This window comes from Hevea brasiliensis, chromosome 15, assembly GCF_030052815.1.
Source record: "Hevea brasiliensis isolate MT/VB/25A 57/8 chromosome 15, ASM3005281v1, whole genome shotgun sequence".
Lineage (NCBI taxonomy): Eukaryota > Viridiplantae > Streptophyta > Magnoliopsida > Malpighiales > Euphorbiaceae > Hevea > Hevea brasiliensis.
Genome location: NC_079507.1, coordinates 69683536 through 69710263, shown reverse-complemented (window position 1 = coordinate 69710263; position 26728 = coordinate 69683536). Strand labels below are relative to the sequence as shown.

The 26728-nt window shown below is 35.6% G+C and overlaps 3 protein-coding genes and 1 pseudogene across 3 annotated transcripts; 3 read left to right on the top strand and 1 right to left on the bottom strand.

The window, feature by feature from the left end:
- Positions 1-192: 192 nt before the first annotated feature.
- On the bottom strand, positions 193-3088 carry LOC110636198 (elongation factor 1-alpha). Its single transcript, XM_021785775.2, has 3 exons — positions 2929-3088; positions 1692-2165; positions 193-1319 (listed from the first exon to the last, which is right to left on the bottom strand). Exons 2-3 carry the CDS (start codon positions 2151-2153, stop codon positions 432-434), a joined length of 1350 nt encoding a protein of 449 aa, XP_021641467.1. The 5' UTR covers positions 2154-2165; positions 2929-3088; the 3' UTR covers positions 193-431.
- A 2027-nt stretch (positions 3089-5115) lies between these two features.
- Positions 5116-11997, top strand: LOC110636226 (uncharacterized; annotated as a pseudogene).
- Positions 11998-12294: 297 nt separating this feature from the next.
- LOC110636176 (pentatricopeptide repeat-containing protein At1g04840) lies at positions 12295-15521 on the top strand. Its single transcript, XM_021785743.2, has 2 exons — positions 12295-13718; positions 13802-15521. Exons 1-2 carry the CDS (start codon positions 12518-12520, stop codon positions 14632-14634), a joined length of 2034 nt encoding a protein of 677 aa, XP_021641435.2. The 5' UTR covers positions 12295-12517; the 3' UTR covers positions 14635-15521.
- A 5388-nt stretch (positions 15522-20909) lies between these two features.
- LOC110636216 (uncharacterized) lies at positions 20910-26070 on the top strand. The gene is made up of 9 exons (XM_021785821.2): positions 20910-21629; positions 21731-21823; positions 22140-22244; positions 22673-22825; positions 23651-23749; positions 23824-23952; positions 24446-24625; positions 24801-24917; positions 25719-26070. Exons 1-9 carry the CDS (start codon positions 21264-21266, stop codon positions 25881-25883), a joined length of 1407 nt encoding a protein of 468 aa, XP_021641513.2. The 5' UTR covers positions 20910-21263; the 3' UTR covers positions 25884-26070.
- The last annotated feature ends 658 nt before the right edge of the window (positions 26071-26728 follow it).

Sequence of the window (26728 nt, the reverse complement as noted above, 5' to 3'; positions counted from 1 at the left end):
ATTATGAATTTAAACCATTTCAAATCCAAACTGGTTCAAATCCAAACCAGTCTGAAGCGTGACGCCAACCAAACCCCGATCGTGGCCAGGTCTAATCACACTAGAGTGTTCATTTACAGCACTAAACCAGATAGTAAATCCAACAGAGATCATAATTGGATAAAAAAAAATCATCAACAAAATGGTGCAACAAAACCAAAAACTCTGGAACTAGATAGGAATTTTCTCAAACATCCACCACAAAAATAGTGTTAAGCACAAACATAACAGTATCGCCACCGCCTATCTAGCATCCAATTCTGGGTGCAGCAACTAGATGATGGACACAAAAAGGTAAAAATGGAAGCACTAATCAAACATCTTAAAAAGCTAAGATAAATATAAGATGTTCTCAACAGAAACATCAAGACTTGTCGGCTGCTAAGCACAATTCATTTCCCTCCCTTCTTGGCAGCAGATTTGGTGACCTTAGCTCCAGATGGGTCCTTCTTCTCGACACTCTTGATCACACCAACAGCAACAGTCTGGCGCATGTCCCTTACAGCAAAACGACCCAATGGAGGGTACCCAGAAAAAGTCTCCACAACCATGGGCTTGGTGGGAATCATCTTCACGAATCCAGCATCACCATTTTTCAAAAACTTAGGCTCCTTCTCGAGCTCTTTGCCAGACCTACGATCAATTTTGGTCAAGATTTCAGCAAACTTGACAGCAATGTGAGAGGTGTGGCAATCCAGGACTGGGGCATAACCATTTCCAATCTGACCAGGGTGGTTCATGATGATGACCTGTGATGTAAAGTTGGCAGCCTCCTTAGCAGGATCATCCTTAGAGTTGGATGCCACGAAACCTCTCTTGAGATCTTTCACTGCAACATTCTTCACATTGAACCCAACATTGTCACCAGGGAGGGCCTCCTGGAGAGCCTCGTGATGCATCTCAACAGACTTAACTTCAGTTGTCAATCCGCTGGGACCGAAGGTCACAACCATTCCAGGCTTCAGGATACCAGTCTCCACACGACCCACTGGGACAGTTCCAATGCCACCAATCTTGTAAACGTCCTGGAGTGGGAGACGGAGAGGCTTGTCTGACGGCCTCTTGGGCTCCTGGATCTGGTCCAGAGCTTCAAGAAGGGTTGGGCCCTTGTACCAATCAAGGTTGGTTGATCTCTCAATCATGTTGTCACCTTCAAATCCAGAGATGGGAACGAAAGGAATCTTCTCAGGGTTGTATCCAACCTTCTTAAGGTATGAGGAGACTTCCTTGACAATTTCATCATACCTAGCCTTGGAGTACTTAGGGGTGGTAGCATCCATCTACAGAGATTTAAAATAATAAATAAATAATATGCAAAAAAAGAAATGCAGAATTTCAAAGCATATGCGTATATAATTGTAAAAGACATGTATTGTTTTCCAAATATCAAGAAGCATAATGCAAGCTAAAAAAAACATCAGCCCAAATCATTAGAACATCTCTCCTGATCAGAAAACATCAAAGCATCTCTCTTCCAATCACCCATCATAGTCCTAGACACCTAGTTGTCTACTGCCACCAATTAATCAACATCTCAGCATTGCATTTCCAATGCTACTATCTTTTCATTTTTACCCAATTATCAATAAGATGATAAAATTCAGCAATGGTATAAAAGCAAAGCCAAAAGCAATAAGTAATTAGCGTGTTACCTTGTTGCAGCAGCAAATCATTTGTTTGACACCAAGGGTAAAGGCAAGAAGGGCGTGCTCACGGGTTTGACCATCCTTGGAAATACCAGCTTCAAAACCACCAGTGGTGGAATCAATGATAAGGACAGCACAGTCAGCCTGTGAGGTACCAGTAATCATGTTCTTAATAAAGTCGCGATGTCCAGGAGCATCAATGACAGTGCAGTAGTACTTGGTGGTCTCGAACTTCCACAGGGCAATATCAATGGTAATACCACGTTCACGCTCAGCCTTGAGCTTGTCAAGCACCCAGGCATACTTAAATGACCTCTTGTTCATCTCAGCAGCTTCCTTCTCAAACCTCTCAATCACACGCTTGTCAATGCCTCCAAGCTTGTAGATGAGATGACCAGTGGTAGTGGACTTGCCAGAGTCGACATGGCCAATGACCACGATGTTGATGTGAACCTTCTCCTTACCCATTTTGAGGTTAAGCTGAAAAGGGAGCATAAACGGAAAAAATTACGTTAAAGAGATTATAGTAACTGAAGGGCACGATGAAATGACAAACTGGGAAAATAGAAAACCTATAGGCCAACCATAAACATAGTGTAGTAATTTATTTAATCAGCTAGAGCCACAGAATCCAGAACAAGACAAGAATTTATGCGATAAATCTAATAATAATATGGCTGATTAAAACTTGAAAAGAAACGTTTGACAAGGCGACTAGCAAAATCATTCAAAGAGAACCGCAGCCTATGCGCAGAAAACAGATATTAAAAAACACAGACCCCAAATTTACAACGATGCAAAGCTAAAACACGACCCAAAAAAAAAACCCATATAAGGAGACCAACAAATCTCAAAATCAGCTAAACAATAGAAACAAAAGATTTTAGATTTATAGCTATTTCAAGAGCAAATAGATCTGATATTAAACAAAAAAAAAAGTAACTAAATCTACATCGAGCACGAAGAACTTAAATCACGAAAAGATTTGAAATCTAACAAATCTGTCTCTCACATCTACACCAAAAAAACCTAAAAATTAAAGAATTACACGCATCTTACTACCTTGTTACAAACAGTACAATCATAAAAGATCATCCAGAAAAACCAAAATCTGGACCTTAACATATATGCATAGCTTCATACAGCATATGAAAAAACAAAAAAAAAAAAAAATCTAAGGATGGATCTGTATCCATATAATATAAGAAATTGAGTGAAGTGAGTAAGGTTCAGAGTCGATTACCTGAAAGCAGCGATAAGAAACCTACGAAAACCCTAGCTTAGATGGTATCAAAGGCGAAAAGGCGGAGAACGGAGTGAGATGGGAGGAGACAAGTTGTTATATATAGCCAAAGGACTAGGGTTACTGCATCCTAGTGGAGAGAGCAAGAACTCCATTCAGTTTATTTACGGTTTTACCCCTGTTTTGAAGGCCAAAAATTTTAATTTTATTTATTTAATTTATTTTCGCAACCAAGGGTTCATATATTAGCAGTAAATGCTTACTGGGGATTAAATTTTAGAAATAAAAAGCCTTTTTTTAAAATATCATTTTAGATAAATAAAAGTTTTTTAGATATACTTGGGTGGAATAAAATTGAATTTTAAATGATTTTAAATTTAAAAAATAATATTTATATTATATTTAAATTTTATGTACTGATTATTTATTATTTGAATTAATTTACATAAATAATTAATTAAAAAAATATTTTTTTAATTATATTTATAAATTTATATATATATATTATTTTAAATTAATAAAAATTAAATATTTTATACAGTTTTTAACTTTTTAATATACACATTATTAATAAAAATATATTATTCAAATAGGAATTTAGGAGGATAATTTTTCCTGTTACTGTGCAGGTTACTGTCCCTATTTTAAATTTCAAGCAAAGTCACCCTATTTAATTCAAATATTGTCATACCTAATTTAAATATATTTACTTTAATTAGATAATTAATTTTTATATAATGTTAAATATATTTTATTAACATATAAATACTAGAATAATAAGTCTTAGATTTTAATTCAAATGTGAACTCCTTTTAATTTATTTAAATTTAATTTAATTATAATGAATAATATTTATCTAAAATTTTAATGATTTTTTTATTTTATTGAATATATATTTTTTGATATTTTCTATAGAGATCAATTTACACTCATTAAGGCTAAATTTGTTTCTAAATAAAACACATTTTTCCATATAAAAGCATTCAGAATATTATTTTTAGAGTATTTGTCAATAAAATTATATATGATAAATAATAATTTCTATTACTATCAATTAAATTAATCTTGTTGAGGATCGAATATTATATGCATAAATAAAAAGAATTTTAAAAATATTACTAAATTTTAAAATTAGATAATTAAGAATGTGATAATACTAACAATCTCGACCAAATTTAATATGCCACATTTAATATGCCAATAATAATTAAGATAGTAAGATAATGCAATTCAAAGCCCAACCATGGGATGCATAATAGGCTAATAAATTAAGGAATGAAGCAAATTTAACAAATAAATCATGAAAAATTAATATAGTTTAATGAATAAAGGGTAATATATAATTTATTTTTAATTAAAAAATTTTAATTTTGCTTTTAATGAAAAAATAAATTAGTGAAATGCATTTTTATTAATAAAATAATTATTTTGTTTAAATTCACTGTTAATGAGTTAAAACTGTAATAATTTAATTTATTCTATTTTATTTTTTTAGTAACAGTTTAGTCTCATAAATTTGATATTTAAAGAAATCTCTTAAATTTAAAAAGATTATTTTGATTCTGGCTGATTAAATAATAATTATTTTATTAATAGAAATATATTTTAAAATTAATTATTTTTATAAAAAAAGAAATTAAATAATACTTTAAAAAAATTAAATTATAAAATATATATTTTAAAAAAAATCTATTTATTAAAATTTAAATATGCATGTTTTGATAAGATTATGATGAATTAAGTATTTATAGGTATCAACTCAATTGTGTCTTAATATTACTTGAATTTAAATATAATTAATAAACTTAAAATCTAAATTATTCACCAACCTAATTAAAATTCATCTTCAAGTATTTATATCCATTCTCAATTTAATTATTATTATTATAAAAAATATGAAAATTATTCAATTTCATAATATTTTAATTAATAATTTACATAAAAAAAATATTTTTATTAATAATTTATATTTTAAAATTTTTTAAAACATTTAAATTATATTTCTTTAAAATAAAATATATAAAAATTTATAAATATTATTATAAATATATATATATAATTAAATATTTATATAAATAGGTCAATATTATTTTTCAAAATTAAATACAACCTAAACTCGGGTCCCAGCAAAAAAAAGGCCCGCTGCCATCCGTAGTCCAAACACCCCCTTATTTCAACTGCTTCGACGTTTCCTCATCAGCAAGCCAAAGCCTATTCTGCCAATTACCAACCCCAACACTGCAAGGACTCACCTGTACTGAAGTTCTCCGCTTTAAACTTTGCATTGCACATCTATTCTTACTTCTCATATCGACGGCCCGATCGATCATTCAATGGCGGGAGTATCCTTGAAGTGTGGGGACTGTGGGGCCCTCTTGAAGTCTGTACTGGAGGCCCAGGAGCAGGCGGAGCTGACCTCTCACTCCAACTTCTCCGAGTCCACTGAGGCTGTCCTCAATCTCGTTTGCACTACTTGCGGCAAACCTTGCAGATCCAAAACAGTATGGTTTAACTTCCCGCCACCCCCCAACCACCCACCACAACCCCCCCCCCCCCCCCTTCCCCCTTTTTTAACCTGAGAACATTGTCTGGGATTTCCACAAAATTGGGGTTATTGTGGAACTAAATCTTTTGGAGTGTGCAAGTTTTTATTTTTGTCTGCGTGTGTGTGGTGGGATTGTGGAATTTTGAATAACGCTGTAATATTATGTGGGAATTGACTTCTGGGAGCTTGAAGGGAATCGGAGTTGTGCTAGTTACTTTCGAATCTATCACATTCAGTCTAAAGCTTGATATAGTATCTGTTGGATATTATATGAAGTTGGACATTTTGATGGAGTTTAGGATTAAATCTCATTTGTTGTTTTTGGATGTTTTGATCGGCAAGAATTAAACCTTAACCAAGTAATTTAAGTTTATAGAATTTTCCTTTCCTTCTATTTTTCTCGTTATTCAGCTGAAAAGCTAGTGGGGTTTTGGTTTTTTCTTGTCATGAAGGAAAGTGATCTGCACACAAAGGGAACTGGGCATACAGATTTTGTAGATAAGACTTCTGAGGCAGCAAAACCAATCAGTCTAGAGGTTCCAAAGCCACCAATGGATGTCGATGAGCCGGTTGATGCAAGCACCAGTAGCCAGCCTGAAGGTACCATTTTTTGATGTGCTGTAATTGAATGGTTGCATTTTTTCCCCCTTAATGTTTTAAGAAGCATTTATCAGTTATGGTTGATCAATCTATCAATGATGGGTTGTATGATTTTATTTTTTCTGGTTATTGGCAATCTCTTGTCCCATTTCCCTTATTTTAACTGCCTTCCCTTTGATTTATTTTGAACCTTTCTGGTTAATTGTCAACATTTTCAATTTTTTCTACACTTTTATTGTATGCTTTTATTAGGCCTGGCCAAAGGGCTGGTCTAGGCCGGAACTGGTGGTTAATGGGGACTGGAACTGGACCACAGGGTCCCCCAGTTTCCAGTTTTGGTTCGATTCTGCTTTTGATCAATTTGAATGGTTGATTTTTTTTTTTAATTTTTTAATTTATAAAAAAATCTGTTTTTGGCCTGGAATTGAACTGGCAGGTTCCTGTCCAGTTTGAAAGCTGGTTTTGGTCAATCCAGTTTTGAACTGGCCTTTGGCCAGGTCTGACTGTTAATTTTTTAATTGGATTTGGTGGAGAAAGAGTTATGGTATTGCAGGGGTTTATATTTTTAGGAAAGACAAGAAAAAGCTGTAATCTTGATACGTATCACTATCATTTTCATGTGAGGTGCAAGTAGTAAAAGAACATTTGAAGGACATGAATCATCTTTTTTGCCATTACATATGAATGGCTTAATTTGCTGTGCTGGTGGTGTATTGTTTACTTTTATTTTTTATATGCATGATGTTTTGCAATTTCTAAATTCTCTGGTGAATCTCTATTTTTATATGGTTGGTCTTACCTTGCCCCTTAGTGCCATTTTAATTATAGTGTCTTAATCTCTTTAATGATAGTATCATGCTTAAAATGTTTACTTTCATGCAACATACTGATGTTCATTTCTGTTCAATCTCTAGAAATGGTTGCTCCAGAGGTTGACCAAAAGCTCCTTGAGGAACTGGAAGGAATGGGTTTCCCTAAGGCACGGGCAACCTGAGCAATTCATTATTCTGGTAAGTCCATTGATGGTGCTATCTTAATATTTCCTCCTCATTGGAGTTTAGAAGTAGGAGGATGAAGTGGGAAAATGTGTTTGTCTTTATATATATATATATATGGGTTTGTTTACTTTTGGCAGTGAAAGTAAATTCAGAACTATCAACAATGCGTTAAAGATCCTCTGAAAATTATCAGTACTGGTTAGATGGAAGGTGATTTGTTTCTGCATATAGGGTAATTTGATTCTACTTATAGCGTGTGTGAAAATTAGAGTATAAGCAGCAATATTGCTATTTTGGGGTATCTAATGAATAAGCTCAACATACACATGTTATTCCTGAGTTCAATATTGTGCAGCTCTAGAACATTGATATAAATGAATTTCTTTCAAATTGATAACCTCATTTTGTTTTATGCATACTGGAATGAGTGTATATAAATATTCATAATAATTTTACCATCACTAGCTTACCTACCCTAAGTACCCATACATGTGAATAGGGACAAGGACAGTCAAATATTTGGAAGATAACTCCTAAGTTGTGGTGGTAAACTATCTGTTAATAGAGAAATCGTCAATTCATAGTCATATGAATTAGATGCGTTGATGATGGAAATGCATGCGATCATCTATATAATCTAAACATCACTAGAGAATAGAGATACTATATAGGTAAAAGAGGAAGGAGATGGCCTATATTTTGGAATTTTTTTTTTTTGGGTGTCTATATCTTGATTACAATAAAATCTGAGAGCCTTTGTGGCAATTTGGGTTTTCTTTTTCTTCAGGTAATGCCAGTGTTGAAGCTGCTGTAAATTGGGTAGTTGAGCATGAGAATGACCCAGACATAGATGAAATGCCCTTGGTATGATATTCTTGTTCATTTTCCCTCATTCACATTATATGCACCTTCCCATTCACTTTCTTTTCTACATCTTTGTGTGTATTGTATGAGTGTGTGGCTGTGCGTGCACAGCTCCAATTGTCATATCCAAAGAATTTCTTACCAATTTAAAGTTCAGCCCCTAGATTGCTGAAATCTTAAGTTTTTCTTTAACCATTTCATTAACTCCATTTTCCCTTCTGATTGAACATTTTTTTCTCTCTGATTTAACTTTCTTGAATGTTTGCCCAGATACCTGCTAACACCAAAGCTGAGGCTCCTAAACCTACTCTTACATCAGAAGAAATGAAACTCAAAGCACAAGAGCTAAAGTAAGATGTATTAGCATGCAGTTTTAGTTTCATTTTTTTTAACATTTAATTGTTTCTTGGTCACCGCTGCTGATACAGAAATGCTTTTTTTTTTTTTTAATTTCTTATTTTTTATTGTTCTCGTTGCTGCAGGCCTCTTGGCCTTGCATCAGTTAGAAAAGATGGGGGTGACATGTTTCTTGTTTGACCCTTAGTTTTACTGGATAAGTCAAATGGGATAATGTATGCAATTTACCATCTGAAGTAGGTTTTGAGAAGGGTGACAACTGACAAAGCTCTTGAGACTTTTTGGTGGAAAGGAAATCTGAAACTTAGAAACTATTTTGTTTTTAGGACCCTGTTTTAAGTTTCCTTTGGCAGTGAAACACTACTACTTCTGAAACTATTATGGACTTCTATTATTAAATGGCTAAAAAATGCCCTCTGGGCTGTGCTATGCATGCAGGTTCTTGCTGTTTGCTTATGTCTTGTGTAATTGCATGTCTTTATGATAGCATATATTAGTATATCTACAAATGCCAAATTTTGATTTCTATTTAACATTTTGTTACTCGGTGTTTTGACTATAAACTGCATAGTTTGACCTTGAAAGGCATCTTGGAAGGACAAACACATATCAGATTCTTTACATGTCTTCTCTCTCTCTCTCTCTCTCTCTCCCCACACCCACCTCCCCCCCTCCCTTCCCCCTTCCACCCTCCAAAGCCTTTATCTTATGATTTTATCTCATACTTATCTTTTGTAAATGATTTAAAGGGAGCGCGCTCGCAAGAAGAAAGAAGAGGAAGAGAAGAGAATGGAAAGAGAAAGGGAAAAGGTTCTTGATTTTCTTTATTACTTCTCTTTTTTATGAACTTGGTATCAAAATTATGTATATTAATACCTTTTTCAAGCATGTTGCCCACTTTTTCCCCTTTGCACTTACGAATTGCTGTATCAATGAAGCGTATTTGAAAACCTCAGGAGATAAATGTCTTGTTTGACTTTTATCCTTGTCACAAACCTAAGACCAGCAGCTTGCCATGCTTTTACCTTTTCTTAGTGCACACATTTTAGAAGGGGAAAAGAAGCTACTTTTCATGTTAACAGAGTGTAGACATTATGAACTTAGATCACTTCATTGGCATTCCATTCTTAGAAGAACGGCACTGGCGCTAGTGCAACAAATGTAGTACGAAAAGAAAGAGATGATCTGATAGGAGATTACTGTAATACATAAACATGGTGGCTTCATGCATAATTTTCTTGCCATCGGTGTCTGTGTTAAACTCTATGCTGCATCTATGGTGTTCCAAGTTTATAATTTAACTTCTTATTGAAGCGTTATCACATAAAAATGGATTGTTTCTACATAGTCTGGTGCTTACTGATGTATGGATGAAAGAGAGTTTAAATTCCCAAATATAATCTCGACAATTCAAGCACAAATAGGTGAATAGCAAGTTGAATAATATTATCTGCGGAGATAAATGAATTTTCTCACAGAATTTTATATTTTCTTAAAGCATGTTTCATAAAAAAAGCAAATCTTTATAAATGGAGCATTATATGTCGTTGTTTGCTTAAGCCTCCTTGGGAGGTTAATTCTTATTTAGAATTCTATCTCCTGGATACTACAGGAAGCCTTCCCATTATGACATGTTTTCTTGTAACTTAATAACCTTCTTTTGTATATTTATTATGTCTTGAGAACATACTTATAGTACTGTTTTTAGGAGAGAATTCGAATTGGCGAGGAACTCCTAGAAGCAAAATGAATTGAAGAAGAAAATGAAAGAAAACGGTTTGTCTTCATCTTATGCTTTTTTTGTTGTAGTTTATTGTGTTTGTGTTTAGTATGGTGTTAAATGCTGTTTTCTTGCATTAGTTGTTCGGATGAATGATTCATCATTCCCTCTCAGTTTGCTGGCCTTGCGAAAGGCAGAGAAAGAGGAAGAGAAGAGGGCTAGGGAAAAAATTCGTCTGAAGTTAGAAGAGGACAAGGATACTGCTATCCTTTTGCTTCTTCTGCACTACTGAATATTAAAATGATTTAATGACTTGAAGAAATTTGTCAATTTCCTATTTCTTTTTTAATTAACTTGATACTTTTAAAGAAGAAAAGCATTTGGACTTCTCTAGATGCTAAAAAGCAAGATATTGCTAGACTTCATTTTGAAGATACAAAACATTATATTGATCCTTCTATCCTTGTCCAATATTATGCATCCCAGTTGCTGTTTAGTTTATAATTGGAATGTTCCATTTTTATTAGTTGATTCCTGAATCCTGATTATGGTTGGATGTTTCACAGGCAGAAAGAAGAAGGAAGCTTGGATTGCCACCAGAAGATCCTGCAACTGTAAAACCTTCACCACCTGTCGTGGAGGAGAAAAAGGTAAGGGGAATAATTATGTGTGTGATGTATGCCATTCAAAAAGTGTAAATTATGGAGCGTGCTTCACAAATGTTTTGCAGAGCTCCCTGCCTGTTAGGCCTGCCACAAAGACAGAGCAAATGAGAGAGTGTTTGAGAATTATTAAGCAGAGTCACAAGGTACACCTCTCTGTATGTCCCTATTTGATAATGCACTTGAACCACTGTTTCATTTCTCATTAGCATCACTTAAAGTTGTATGTCACTATAGCATGGAATCAAATCACCTTACCTTACTTTTTGTGAGACTAGGATGATGATGCTAAGGTGAAAAGAGCATTTCAGACTCTCCTAACTTACATAGGGAATGTTGCCAAAAATCCTAACGAGGATAAGTACAGAAAAATTAGGGTCAACAACCAAACCTTTCAGGTATGGAACTTTTATTTTGGATATTGTAAATCCTATAGTAGTCTCTATGCATGTTTGGTGCTGTTATCTGGCATGTACAGGAAATTGGGAGAAACCCTGAGGGCTGTCCGCTGAATGGGATAGTTGTATGACTTGAACTTGGGATGGAGACTTCAGAGAGCTAAGAATCCCTAGATGCTTAACGAAGTCCCTTGGATATTTTTTTTCCTTTCATGTGCATGCATGTTTGTATGCAGTTGGATTGGTGGGTGTGTTTTGACAAAGCATCACCGTTGCTTCCATCAGCAAAGCAGTAATCCTTGCCGCTTGCAACTACCACCTGTGTTTCCATCTGTGCCTTTTCTCAGCTCCATGAGATCCCAAGTTCATTTCTTACATCTAGGATCTCCTCTGCCCTTAAAGAGCTGTAAAATCTAATTTTATTTTCTAATTCTAATAGCTGTACACTGCTAAATTGCACGTACTTGCATCTTTTTGTATGATCCGTTAATTTTTATCTGTTATGATGATGTCCTCTCTAATTTTCGTTTTTCTTTTTTCTTTTTTGTTTAAATTTTTTTTCATGCAATGTAATTCTACTTGCATTAAACAGGATAGAGTTGGTTCACTGAAAGGGGGCATTGAGTTTCTGGAGCTATGCGGTTTTGAGAAAATTGAAGGGGATGAGTTCCTTTTCTTACCTAGGGACAAGGTTGACATGGCAGTGCTGAATTCAGCTGGGTCTGAGCTGAACTCTGCAATTAATAATCCATTTTTTGGTGTTCTTTAAGTTCAAATAACTTTCATGTACTGAGTCCTAAAAAATGGCAAAGTATTTCAGTAATTGTACAATTAAGCCCTTTGGTGTGTTGATTAGATTGAGCGATTATGAATTTGTATGTTGAAATTGAGAGCATCACCACTCAATAACCTTATCTTCCATTAACTAATGTATACGTATGATTACTTTCTATCTTTGCTGCTTCCTGCAGCGGCCGAAAGGCTGACCTGAATTTTTTGCCCAAGGTTCCAAATCTCTAGACAGGCGGAAGCCAGTTTTTGACATTTTAACCAAACAGGCCCCGTGGCTCTGGTATCATATTTCATCATATCATATTAAATTTTTATTTTCTTAAAACAAAAAGTTGGTAAAATGCATGCAAGGGTGGATGACATTTAGAAAAAAAGGGAAGGCATAGTTCACAATATTCCAGTTTAAAAAGGGAAAAAAATTAAAATTTATTGGTTTCAAATTTTCTCACCCAGCAAACTTTAAATTATAATTGGTCTGAGAAATGCCAATGAAATGGAGGAACAATTGCTACGTAAATTGTCTTTCACTTGTACATATCTACCAACAGCTGTTAGATACCTCCCACGTCTTGCCTGACCGTTAACATTTGGCAGTTATTTTGGTGTATTTCTCTTCGTACGCGACCTCTCAACTCCTTTATTCATCAAAGATCATGAAATCTCTTTATGCCCTGTTTAAACCAACTGCTTCTCCCGCTAAAACAACTGTCGCGACTTCTTCCTCGAGAAAGCCAACCTCCGTGCCCAATGCACCCTCTCAAGATCCATCGGAAAAGCACTTCATATCTCTTATTCACTCTTCGAAAACCACACTCCAACTCCACCAAATCCACGCACAAATCCTCCTCCACGACCTCTCTTCCAGCAGCCTCATCACTACCCAGTTGATCTCTTCGTCATCTTTACGCAAATCCGTTGGCTACTCTCTCGCGGTCTTTAACCATTACCATCCCAAGAATTCGTTTCTTTTCAATGCATTGATTCGTGGCCTCACGAGTAATTCCCTTTTTGAGAATGCCATCTCCCATTTTATTCTCATGTTGAGGTTGGATGTTAGACCAGACCAGCTCACCTTCCCATTTATACTTAAATCTGTTGCTTGTTTGTGTTTAGAAGGGCTTGGTAGAGCTCTTCATGGGATGATTTTGAAGCGTGGTTTCGAGTTTGATTCATTCGTTAGAATAGCTATGGTCGATCTGTATGTAAAAGTTGAGGAATTGGGATTTGCTTTGAAGCTGTTTGATGAAAGTCCTCAGAGGTTTAATACTGATAAGACATTGTTGTGGAATGTTTTGATTAATGGGTATTGTAAGGTTGGAGATATGAGCAAGGCTGCGGAGCTCTTTCAGGCCATGCCACAGAGGAATACTGCGTCTTGGAATAGTTTGATTAATGGGTTTTTGAGAAGTGGGGATTTGGAGAAAGCGAGGGAGCTGTTTGATCGAATGCCAGGGAAGAATGTGATTTCTTGGAGTACAATGGTTAATGGGTTTTCACAGAATGGAGACCATGAGAAGGCATTGTCCTTGTTTTTTAAGATGTTGGAAGAGAGTGTGAAGCCAAATGATTTCACCATTGTTTCAGCTCTCTCTGCTTGTGCAAAGATTGGTGCCCTTGAAGCTGGACTAAGAATACACAGATATCTGAAAGATAATGGTTTCCGTTTGAATAGAGTAATTGGAACTGCTATGGTGGATTTGTATGCAAAATGTGGGAATATTGAGTCTGCAAATGAGGTGTTCAGGGAGACAAAAGAGAAGGACATTCTTACATGGAGTGTTATGATATGGGGTTGGGCAATCCATGGACATTCTGAGGAAGCAATTAAGTATTTCAAACAAATGATGTATGCAGGTGATACTTTCTACTACACAGTTTAACTCTATCCAATTTTCTGATAGTTTTTTGAATGAGCTAAAACCTTGCCATATTTGTAGGTATACGACCAGATGAGGTTGTCTTTCTTGCCATACTAACTGCATGCACACATGCTGGCAAAGTAAATCTTGGACTTAATTTCTTCAACAGCATGAAGCTCGACTACTCTATTGAACCCACCATGAAGCATTATGCATTAATTGTTGATCTCTTAGGCAGGGCAGGTTGGCTAAATCAAGCTCTGAGGTTCATTGAAAGCATGCCAATAACTCCCGATTTTGTGATATGGGGAGCACTTTTTTGCGCTTGCAGAGCTCACAAAAATATCAAATTGGCAGAGTTAGCCTCACAGAAGCTCCTGGAGCTTGAACCTAAGCATCCTGGGAGCTATGTCTTCCTATCAAATGTTTATGCTGCAGTAGGCCGATGGGAAGATGTAGAGAGAGTGAGAATTCTGATGCAGAATAAAGGCATAGAGAAAGATCCAGGATGGAGTTTTATAGAGGTGGAGGGTCAAGTGCATAGTTTTGTAGCTGGTGATTACTTTCATCGGGATGCAAAAGATATATACTTGAAATTAGAAGAAATAGTGGCAGGTGCAAGGGAACAAGGATACATGCCTGGAACTGAGTGGGTACTTCATAATATTGAAGAAGAAGAGAAGGAAGATGCATTGGGAAGTCATAGTGAGAAGTTGGCACTTGCTTTTGGCCTTCTTCGTACTTCTCCTGGTATGACTATAAGAATTGTGAAAAATCTCAGAGTTTGTGGGGATTGTCATTCTCTAATGAAATATGCTAGTAAGATGAGTCAAAGGGAGATTGTATTGAGAGATATAAAGCGATTCCATCATTTCAAGGGTGGAATTTGTTCATGTGGAGATTACTGGTGATGCTGTATGTGATGCTGATGTTGAAAAGTAACATCTTCCGGATAATTTTTTAATACCATAATTCTTTTCCTTGGAAATCGCCAAACTTTATGGTAATTTTTGTTTGCTGATTAATGGATAATCATAAGAGAGGGTACAGAATAGATGTTTATTCATCAGAGACTGATTCTTGTAGTTTGATCATTGTCCATACACATGAAGATGACTTTCTCATTTTTGCTGGCATTTACTGTAATGGCACAGTTCATTGGCCCTTGACGGTCAAGCACAGAATTTCATTTTATTTTGATGTTGAAGAAGAGTTGTTAAAGGAAATACCTAAGCCTCCATCATATATTGAAGGATTGAAAGTGAAAATTCTATATTTTGGAGATTCTGGAGGCCTTTTGCATCTTGTCATGTGCAGTTGATCGCCATTAGTATTGGGATTCGATGTTTTGGAGATGGCTGCGGATTGCTCTGAATGGTCTGTGGATTGTGAGGTATCATGGGCAGCATTTCCAATCTGGCTTGGGTTCTGCATTCCTGTTATAAAGTACGATTTTCAATTCTAGTGCTTATTGTGGTGAGAAGGAAGAAGAGTATATGGTTGTGCTTTATGTGGATGGCACAGCCTTGGTCTATGATCTCAATCACGGCACATCAAAAAAGCTTTGTGATTTGGAGTCCAGTTCCTCAACATAACAATGGTAGATTGGCAGTGCTATTGGACGTTGTTTTTAGCAGGCAATTTCGGTCGTTTGTGATTGAACAAATCCCATTTCTTTAACTCGAACTTCTTCAAACTTGGATTGAAATAGAACTAAAATTGATCAAATTCGAATTTGATTAAAATTATTTTGAATCCAATTGAAATTAAAGTGGATCTATTTTGATTAATTTAAAAACTTCATTTTTTTAATTTGACTGTCAAATTTAATCAAATCGAATTAGATCGAAATCTATAATAATCTTTGATTTGATCCCAAATCCCCACGTTCGAGTCAAGGAAACAACCTCTCTGCAAAGAGGGGTAAAGAAGGGTAAAGCTGCATACATCCCCCCTTACCAAAGCCCACAAGTGATTACCTTCTAACCAATTCACAAAAAATAAAAAATCTAAAAGGACTAAAAAAATGCATAAAAAATGGAAGGATACATTGCTTGTCTTTGAACTAAAATCATATAGGCACACAAAGAAATGCACAATGCATTAACTAAATGCCTCTAACTTGAAGTGTAAGCACCACCATTTAAAGAAATAAAACCATGAATTACATCACTAAAGACCACTGTTATCAAAGGCGCGCCTCGGTATGCGCTCACCAGCGCCCGGAAGAGACAAGCGCACCACCTCACACTAAGGCGCAAGACGCACAGGTTTTTTTCAAAGCTTGTCCGGACTCGGACCGGCCAAAAGCGAAAAAAATAAGAGGAAAAGAAGAAGAAGAAGAAGAAGAAGAAAAAGAATAAGTGGGAAGGAAGAGATCAAACAAACCTGATATGTATATTTTAATTTTACCGTTTTGTTATTGTTTTCTTCTTCTCCTCCTCTCTCTCTCTCTCTCTCTCTCTCTCTCTCTCTTCCCCTGTTTCCTGTGCTGCATTTTTTTCTTCCTGTTTCTTTTTTTCTTTTCGGCTGCCAATGCCATGCTCTCTCTCCCTTTCTTGTGCTGCACTTTCTTTTTTTGCTTCAATTTTTTTTTGGGGCTGCCATGCTCTCTCTCTCTCTCTCTCTCTCTCTCTCTCTCTCAGACTTTGCACTTTCTTCTTACGCATTTTTTTCTTTGCCAAAGCCATGCTCTCTGTGTTTACTGCCTTTGTTCAGAATTTGCAATTTTCCATTTTTTCCAGCAGATGATGAAAAAGATGAAAAACATGAAGAGGATTTTGATATTTCTATTGATGTGGATTGAACATTTAGTAGTTTACTAGTTTATTAAACTTTAACTTTTAGTAGTTTATTAGTGTTTTTAACTGTTAGTAGTTTATTTTTACCTCTTTTGGATTATAAACTTATTATTACTTGCATATTTGTTAGTTATTATTATGTAGTTTTATATTACTTGAGGTGTGATAACATAATTATAATTTTTTTAATTTTTTATTTTTTTTTATTTTTGCTCCTTGGCTCACTCAAGCGCGCGCCTGCGCCTAGGCTCCAAGACACCTTGGCGCCTTGGTGCGCCTTGAGCCTTTGATAACTATGCTAAAGGCCCAAACATTAACTAAATGATGATGATCGTCATCATTATGATAATCAAAACTACAAATGAAAAATTACATCTATTGTCCTTAAAAATAGAAAATATGAAAATTTACCATAGTAAATCTTGAATGTTATAATAACTATAACACATGATTTGAATTTATCTTAAAAATAAAATTATATAACATATATCGAGAAACCATTCTAAAAGATTCTAGCAATTGCTAATCTAGTAAGTTAACATTTATGAGCAGAGCTGAGCAGAAATCTGTTTTAATGGAAAAAATGAATCTAATTTGGTTTTTCAGTCCAATCAATTTGGTTTCAGTTATTCTTTTGAGAAAATTTTGGTTCTTCAATGAGGTTCACACAAAGCCCTCCTATTTATGTTTTTCATGCTTCTGAAGCCAGAAGCATCTCCTATATGTTCACAAAACCACCCACTGATCCTCTCTCCCTCTCTCCCATCTCCCTCCCCGTCACAACAACAATTAATCCTTAATCACAAACTAGTTGAGGTGAACCATACGGATCCTTTTTTGGCATTCAACTCTGTTGAATATGAAGTCTGCATCAATATCCAAAACTTGTAAATCTTTTGATACTACTTCCCTTTACGTCATCTTAAGTCTTCACCTTTTCTGTTGGACACCAAGTCTGCATCAATATTCAAAACTTGTAAATCCTTTTATAGCACTTCCTTCCATGTCATCTTAAGTCTTCCCCTTTCTTTTCTCATTCCTTCCCTACTAATTTATCACACTTTCGTACAGAAACATTTAGTTCTTTACATTTGATATAAACAAATCATCTTAATCGATCCTCTCTCATTTTATCTCCAATATGTGTTGCATGCATTCTCTGATGGATGTGATCATTCATAATATTATTCATTATGATCTCCCTAGACATCTATTTTAACATTTGCATTTCTGCACACCTATTTTGTGGGTATGTTATACTTTAAATGCCCAATATTCATTCTCATACAACATAGTTGGACAAGTTGGCCAAACCACAGTCCTAATAGAACTTACCTTTCACTTTGTTAAAGATCTTATAGTCGAATAATACATCTGTCGCACTTTCCATTTCATCCATCCTATATTGATCCTATAGGTTACACACTCATCTAAACTTACTGTTATGGGAAACTCATCTGTGTCCCTTCCCACTATATTTACACTTGTGACTGCCCTCTCATATATGTCCTTAATAATATTTATATACTTGAGATTGACTCTGTTGGAATTAACTATATTTTCCTTTAACTCATGGGATATGTCTCATATTGAAGAATCGCATGATTTAAGAAAATCATGTATCTGATTAGCAAAATTAATGGCTTAAGAGTGATTCATGGTTTATTGATGTCATGCCATATATATCTTGTATCTCTTCTATTACAAATATAAAATCATGTATTATGTGAAACAATACAAGTGAATGAAATGCAATCCTTTTGAGCTCTCATTATTTTTCCCAAACTTTTCTATCATTCTAAATTTTAGTATGCCAAGAGTTTGAATCCCAAGCTATTTTTCTCCCATAATTTCTTTCTTCTTCATTTTAGTCTAGGGCTTGACTTCCAAAGCTATTTTTCTCCAAAATTCCCCTTCATGGCTCAAAGCCTAGGCATTGAGTCCTTATTCTAAACTTCTCATTCCTATTCCTTTTTGTATTTTTCTCCTCTATTTCTTTTCAAGAAACAAATCTAGAAGTACACATATTCAAAGCACCACTCCAGGACATCATTTAAGTCTCACTGCCCACCTAGATAAGAGCACTAGCCACCAACAAGGTCACCACCAAAAGCACTTCGCTGAAGAAGGAATGCATGAAGTCCAAGCACTCTCTCTTTCTTTCTGCCTCAAATCCACACGCTAACGTGTTACATCACTTTCAACCTCCACTTGAATCCTAAGGAAAAAGAACCCCTTCTTGTCTCTTTGCCTCTAAGTTTTCGTTTCAAATTTAAAGCTTACTTAAAAAAAAATTAAAAAATAAGAAAGAGGAAGCTTAATGATGTATCCATAACTTCAACAAAAATCTCATCAATAAGGAGAGTTGAAATTGATGAGATTTTCCTTTAATTCATGGGATATGTCTCATGTTGAATAATCTCATGATTATGGGAAAATTGAGTATTTCATTAGCAAAATTAACCGCTTAGGAGTGATTTATGGTTTATTAATATCATGCCATATATATCTTATATCTTATATCTTCCATTATAAATATGGACCTTTATGTATTATGTGAACAACACAAGTGAATGAAAGGTTAACCCCTTTGAGGTTTTGTGTCCGTGGACTTTTGACTCTAGGTAACCGGACCACGTAAATCCTTCACTTGTTATCTTCTCAAATCTTTACTAAAATTTTAAATTTCAATAGACTCCTTTCTTTTCTAGCACCTACCAAAGAATTTTCTCAGTACTCTATCATATGCTTTGTCTATGTCAATGAATACCATGTGATGAACATTTTTTCTTTCCCTATATATTTTTATTAATATTCTTACTAAAAGATAAACTTTGTTCTAGATCTACCAGGCATAAAACCGAATTATTTCTCTGATAACTTAGTAGTGTCCCTAAGTCCACGCTCAACACTCTTTCCTATAACTTCATCGTGTGACTCATTAGTTTAATACCACAGTGGTTTGTGCAACTTTGGATGTCTCTTTTTGTCCTTTAAGATAAGAACTAAAGTGCTCTTCCTCCACTTATTTGGCACCTTTCCTGATTTTAGTATGCCATTCAATTGCTTAGTTAGCCAAGCTACTCCAACCTCCCAAGGCACTTCCATACTTCTATAGGAATACCATTAGGTAACAAGCTCTCCCAATCTGCCCCCTCATCATTTAGATTAATTTCACTCTTGTCATCATCATTGAGAAGTGAGAACATCAAGCGAAACACTGCTCTTGCACTTTGGGCACCTATGACTTGCATCGAATTTACTATCTCCACAAACTAAAATCTAGCAATCTCTTCAAGAGTTTCTCACTCCATGAATCAAAATCCAGCAATTCCTCACCTCCTCTCTCAAATCTCATCATCTCTGTTTGCACACCCCTTGCAACCACTCCTCCTGCAGTCCCACCATCTCCGTTTGAACTCATCCAACATCGAATGCTCATGTAACATATTGCGTTTGCTCTTTTGTTGCAGATGAATCTTTGCTTGAAGATTGTGAAATAGTATGTTTAAATTTAAAGGTGCTAGAGACAATTTAACTATAAAAGCTAATAAATGAGAAGGCATTTGTGGAAAGAAATAGGATCCATTTGATGGCAATTTGCTCACAAATGGTCACAGGATAATTTTTGGGTATTTGGTTACAATTTTTATGCAATTTTTCTGGGCATTGTTTTGTTTGAATTGTTATAGTTATTTTAGTTTTTTTTTTCTATTTGGTTTACCCTTAGAACCGATTATACCATGCCCGTGCCTATGTTCTTGTGCTTATGAAATACACTTTTTATTTTTTGTGAAATTATAATTTTATTAATCAAATAACCAAGAAAAACCTAACATGCTTATGAAATACTTAAATCGCCGCAGCTTATTGTATTGCCACTTTCCATTAGTTTGGAGAATATTTTCTACATTCATTCCGATGGGATCACCGCATTGTCAAATGGAGTGTGACCAGCACAGCACGTCCTTTGCTCTGCATAGCCTTGTTGGACTGAGGGTATGCTGGACTTTTCATTACATAGGTTACTGATGTGAGGAACTGAACCATTTGCATATTTGGGCTCAAATTTATGAAAAAAAAAAAAAATATTAGAGGAAAAATAATTGCATTCCACGTTATTGTAATTGCAGTGACATTTCTTCAACAATTTTCAGGGCAAAATGTTCCAATTGACTGAATGAGTTCCCAATTCCTAACCTTTTTTCTAGTTTTTCTCATGGAAAAATGAGTCCTGTGTAACAAATTTAACATTAAATCAGAAAAATAAATTTAACATAATATTACAAAGATTAACATGTTATCCCACTTATTGCAATTAAAAAAATAAAGTTATATAATAACATTAATTAATCATATAAGCATAAAAAATTTATTACAACTCCTGTGTTTATACATTTAACCAGTCTTTTGGTAAAGATTATTTTATGGCGAGGTGGAAACTTGCACAGATGAAATTCTTGAAGCTGACATTTATACTTGTTATTTTATAAAAAAAAATTAACGAGTTAACCTGGCCTCTCCCAATTGCACCGTCACCACCTTTCCGTAACCGCTCCGTGACTCAATTGGCCCCAATCTGTGCTTTCTACGAAGAGAAACAAAGAAAGGAGCTCCAATTATGGGCTCAGTTACCAGAGAACTCCATTAACATTAACCACTTCAAATCTTCTATTCTTTCATATCTCTATATATTAACCTATACTTACACACCAATCTCTATACACATCTCTCTTCAAATGGCGAAGAATAAGGTACCTGAATGGCTCAACAGCTCTCTCTGGTCCGCCACTACCGCCACTACTTCATCCTCCGCCGATGACGATCGCATCCAACACTATTCCAAAAAGCACTACGCCACCGCAACAGAATCTCTTGATGGGCCACCGGTCACGTTCTCACCGCCGGCCGCAATAATGGAGGAGCCTCCTCGTCCTTCAAAGCCTGAAATCAAAATTAAGGATAAAGATTTGCGAAACGGTGTTAGTAGTGATATTGATAATAATAATTGTAATAGCATTAACAATGATGAGGATAATGGGACGTCCTATGTTCGTCCCTCTGCCGCCGAGGATATTTCTAGACAGGCTCAGCTCTTGACCGAAGTCAGAATCGCTTCTTTTACATTCTCTCTCTCTCTCTCTCTCTCTCTCTGCAAAAATTTATGTGTATATGTGTTGATTCTGGCGATGAAATGTGAATGTAGTTGTCGAGGAAGGTGGTAAATATGAGGGAATTGAGGAGAATTGCGTCTTATGGGATTCCTGATGGTGCTGGCATTCGTTCCGCGGTCTGGAAGGTACTCTCTCTCTCTCTCTCTCTCTCTCTCTCTCTATTTGTTTTGTTGTAATTTGATTTTAGTGAATTATGCTTTTCAAGTTTCTGGTTTGATTGCTATAAAAATGTAAAGGAAATTGGGATTTTAGGCTATCTGGAGTTCTTTTTAAGATGATTTTTGGTAACTAATTTTGGATTTAGCAATAACAATTTTACATTCAAGTATTGTTGTTAGTCTCTTTTTCTTTTTGGCTGTTAAGCAACTTTTGGATGAATGGCCTCTCTTGCATCTGGATTTAGTCTACAGCGATGAGTTAATTTTCAGTTGATTTTGGCAGCTCTTACTGGGGTATCTACCAGCTGATCGCTCACTTTGGTCAAGTGAATTGGGTAAGAAGAGGTCTCAGTATAAGCATTTTAAAGAGGAGCTTTTAATGAATCCTGTAAGTGATGAGATTTTGTATACTTTTGTTAGTCTAAATTTGCTGCTTTGTAGAGTACTCTATGAAACTAAAATCTTTCTATGATCATGATACTACAAAGCTGTTTTCCCTGTTGCTGAGGATTCTTTTAATCTTGTCTCTTGATCTAATTTTTTCAAATCATGGAATTCTGGGAAGTCCTTAAAAAGTTTAAAGGTTGGCAGCGCAGTTAAACCATAAAAACCTGCACTTAAAATAATTAGTTGAATCTCCATGCTATTTTTATGCTTGCATGATTAGTTGAGTTGGCTTTACTCGTCACAAGTAGGATACTTGCACAAGATGATGAATTACTCAATTTCTTGCAATAAGGATCTATTTTGCATTTCTTTTAGTACTTTATTCCTGTAAATAGTTTTGGATCTCTGATTGTTTTTGTGGCTAGTTAGTCGGAAATCACAAGGAGGTTGGAGAAATCCCCTGTTTGTGAAAATGATGAGGCCAAAAGTGAAAGCAGTGGTATGTTATCAAGATCGCAAATAACTCATGGAGAGCATCCTTTGAGCCTTGGGAAGACCAGCATCTGGAATCAGTTCTTCCAGGTATCAAATTATATGCTTAGAGGATGTGATACTTTAAACCTCAGTCATTTTTTCTGTGAAAAAAAAAGAAAAGAAAAGAAAAAAGGAATCATGTTTCTCAATAACTTGGGTTCCATTTCCCATGAATTTAACTTTCAGGGTTCTGTAAAACACATGTGCATTTTGAATGTTTGGCTGAAAGTGTAACAAGTGGAGTGTCTTCATCTTCTTCTTTGTGAGTTTGGGTCAGGTTCGGTGGGGGTTGAGTCAAACATCATGTTTTTTGCCACTAGTTAATGAATTCTCTATATGAGGAAGATGAATAAAATTTAAACATTTAATTAAAATGTCACGAGATTTGATTCCCAAAGTGGTCTGGTCCATTTGGAGAACTCTAATTGACATCACACTATGGACTTAAGAAGAGGAAAATGAAGGGGTAAGTATGCTTGTCAAAGCTTGAAGTTTCTCCCAGGTGCGACTGGTAGGATGAGATTTTTGGATCTTTCTGCAGCAAATATTAAAAACTAATAGATGAACAGATGGAATATTTGATCTGAGAATGGCTTCCTGATTAATGTTTGTGGTGTTCCAGCCATATGATTTAGTAGTACTTCCACAGCACATTATTGTTATAGCTATCAGAGCAAGATATCTTCTGGTTTTGGTGAATATGTTTCACATGTACATATGATGCCTGATATGCATTAGGAGATACTTTGTTGGCCATTATCAAAATCATTTCTACTCCCTGTGCAGTTGCACTCTAACACAATGATATCAGCAGAATTATTTGCAGCATCATCATTTTTTGAAATATGCAACCCCAAACTTTTCATCTTGCAGGACACAGAGATCATAGAGCAAATTGACCGAGATGTGAAACGCACTCATCCAGACATGCACTTCTTTTCTGGGGACACATCTTTTGCAAAATCTAATCAGGTTTACTGGTGTAGATTTGATTTTGATGCAAACTTACATTGTTTGGCTGAATTACATGTGCCTTTCATCTTCAGGAGGCTTTGAAAAACATACTAATTGTATTTGCTAAATTAAATCCGGGAATAAGATATGTCCAAGGGATGAATGAAATTCTGGCACCTCTTTTTTACGTATTCAGAAATGACCCTGATGAGGAAATGGCGGTAAGGTTTTTTTTTTTTTTTTTACCTTGCAATTGGCTTTTTCAATCTATAAGGTGTTTTGTTAGGTATTTGCCTTCTACAGTGATTTGAAGTTTGAATTTGATCGTCTTGTCTATAATATAGTCTATGAATTGTCTACCAGCAAATGTAATTGAATGCTTGGATGTTGATTGACCTTGTTGTAGAATTCACAAATGACTTGTAGGCTTTAGTTTATCAAGCATATGAAAGGAAGACATTGTTGAAGAGGAGTTCTGTGGAGGGAGATAAGGGCTTATCCTTTCTTTGGGTGTAGTCTCTTTTGGGAAGAGACAAAAAGAATGAACACCTTCACTTGGCTGGTCCCCAAATTAGGGAGAATAAAGACAATGTACAAATATTTATTGTCATCATTAATTTGTGGTCAGATGAAATGATGACCTGCATGCTTTATTTATTTTGTTCTCTATTTAATTTTATTTGGTTTATCAGTTCCTGTTTTTAAGTTTTGCAGGCTTGTGCTGAAGCAGACACGTTCTTTTGTTTTGTTGAATTATTGAGTGGATTTCGGGATCATTTCTGTCAGCAACTTGATAACAGTGTTGTTGGGATTCGTTCAACAATTACAACGTTGTCACAGCTTTTGAAGGAACACGATGAAGAACTTTGGCGCCATCTTGAGGTCACAACCAAGGTAAGACATTTGAATTATTTATTCATTTTCTTTGGAGTGTCGATGCATTTTAAAGCGGCTTTCTTACTTAGTATATTAGCGTATGTAATATTATCAAATGTATGATAGTAGGTTTTATAATTGGATTAGATAATTCTTGTCTGATGGTTTGTTGCTTTGTGCTTGAATATAACAGGTCAACCCCCAATTTTATGCATTTAGGTGGATTACTCTCCTCTTGACTCAGGAGTTCAATTTTGCAGATAGTCTTCATATTTGGGACACACTTCTGAGTGACCCTGAAGGTCCACAGGTAAAATTCATTTCCTCTGTATTCTTTTACTTGGAGTTGGTGTATCATAGGTAAAACAAGGATCACATCCTGCCTAGGTGTATGGGCCACAATATAGTGGGTGAAAACAGCAAACTTTCCTGCCATTAGACTGCCGTTGAATCATATGAGGTTTTCTTTATGTTAATGTTTCAACAAAGTGACCCACTTTGAAGGATGTAATACATTTGTATGGCTGGAGTAGTTATTCGCCAATTGGAATATGTTCAATTGGTTGTAATCTCTGACAGAATTTTTAAAGTTTCTGTGTAGATGCTGTAGGATGAAGAATACATAAAGCAATTACCCAGTTACAGGTCCATATTCCATTGGTTTCAAACCCAATACTTCGACCATTGCACCAGATAATGCCATGCTATATTGGATATCGTATCATATGTCATGAATGAGATGTGGAGGACCATTATTGACTGTGGCGTGAGGAAATCTAGAATTTGCTTTTATCTGTTTAGACAATAATTTCAAGTCTGACAGAGACGGTTACATCTAGGCAGTGTCCAAGTCTGACGTGTGACAACTTATAGATGTTAAGAGCCATATGTGATAACTCAACATAGTCTAAGTGAATTCAACTCACTCGCCCGACCCACCAACCCTTTTTCTTCTGGTGGGAATTTCCATTCAAGAATTGCTCTAGATTCACACTTGCTGTTGGCCAATTATCTAGTGGAGTGCATTGGCGTCAAATTGCCTATGATTCAGTTTGCATCACATTTTGAGGATAATGAAAATGTAAAATCTAACAAACAAGTACTCTTTCAGGAAACTTTACTTCGAATATGTTGTGCGATGCTGATTCTCATTCGGAGGCGCCTACTAGCGGGGGATTTCACTTCTAATCTCAAGCTACTCCAGAACTATCCACCTACAAATATCAGCCATTTGCTTTATGTTGCAAACAAGTTGCGTGCTCAACCATCGGGCTAATTAATTTTTATCACACGTCTTTGTTTTTCATCTCTACCTTGTTTTTGTGTTTGAAAAATCTATTGTTTGTAAATTACTGGATGTAAATGTTGGTTGAAAGTAACGGCTAGCATGCAGGGAGAATCACCTATGTCGTCTTTCCTTGAATGCAACATTTTTTTTTTAATTTAATTTTTTCCCTTCTGTATTCTAGGTTGAGGAGGTGGTGCTTTAAATACTGTTCTGTTTTTTGATTCTTAGTAGGTTCTGTATTCTTCGGCATGAACAAGCAAAATTTTCAATTATGTATTAGTGGATACTCTTGGTGAGTGGCTTACCCTTGTGCTTTCAGATGGTGCTGTAACAAGTGGAAAGGCGACAGGAGTACTTAGCCATTACCTAGTTGGGGGTGCAAAGAATGTTTACGCCAGATAATGGACAAAATAAAGTGTGAAGCTCACTTATTTTTTAAGAAAAATGAAAATTCTTTCCTTTTTCTAAATCCTTCAGGTTGATTATTTTTGTTTTAATGAAGAAAGCACGAAGGAACGGTGATTATTGTTATAATTATAATAATAAAGGGAAGGAGTATATGACCAAAGTTGGGAAATACTTGAATAGCCTGTAGCTCATGCTGGAGAAACTTGGTGCCTAGTTGAGATTAACAGCTGCAAGTCGGCCTTGGCCCGTGGATACGTGACCTTGAAAATGAGAAGACATTCGACGCGCGACCTTGACTGACAAACCATCCAAGCACAAAGACTTTCGACCCACGACCTTGACTAAGAAACCACCCAAACACAAAGTGGGACGATGACGATCATAATATCACAAACCAACGAGCTGTGAGGCAGGAGAAATTCACG

Coding starts and splice junctions, on each gene's coding strand:
- LOC110636198 (XM_021785775.2), bottom strand. CDS start 2,153: ATGGGTAAGGAGAAGGTTCACATCAACATCGTGGTCATTGGCCATGTC. Junction 1,320..1,691: donor TGATTTGCTGCTGCAACAAG/GTAACACGCTAA, acceptor AAATCTCTGTAG/ATGGATGCTACCACCCCTAA.
- LOC110636216 (XM_021785821.2), top strand. CDS start 21,264: ATGGCGAAGAATAAGGTACCTGAATGGCTCAACAGCTCTCTCTGGTCC. Junction 23,953..24,445: donor ACCCTGATGAGGAAATGGCG/GTAAGGTTTTTT, acceptor TAAGTTTTGCAG/GCTTGTGCTGAAGCAGACAC. Junction 24,626..24,800: donor ATCTTGAGGTCACAACCAAG/GTAAGACATTTG, acceptor TGAATATAACAG/GTCAACCCCCAATTTTATGC.
- LOC110636176 (XM_021785743.2), top strand. CDS start 12,518: ATGAAATCTCTTTATGCCCTGTTTAAACCAACTGCTTCTCCCGCTAAA. Junction 13,719..13,801: donor CAAACAAATGATGTATGCAG/GTGATACTTTCT, acceptor CCATATTTGTAG/GTATACGACCAGATGAGGTT.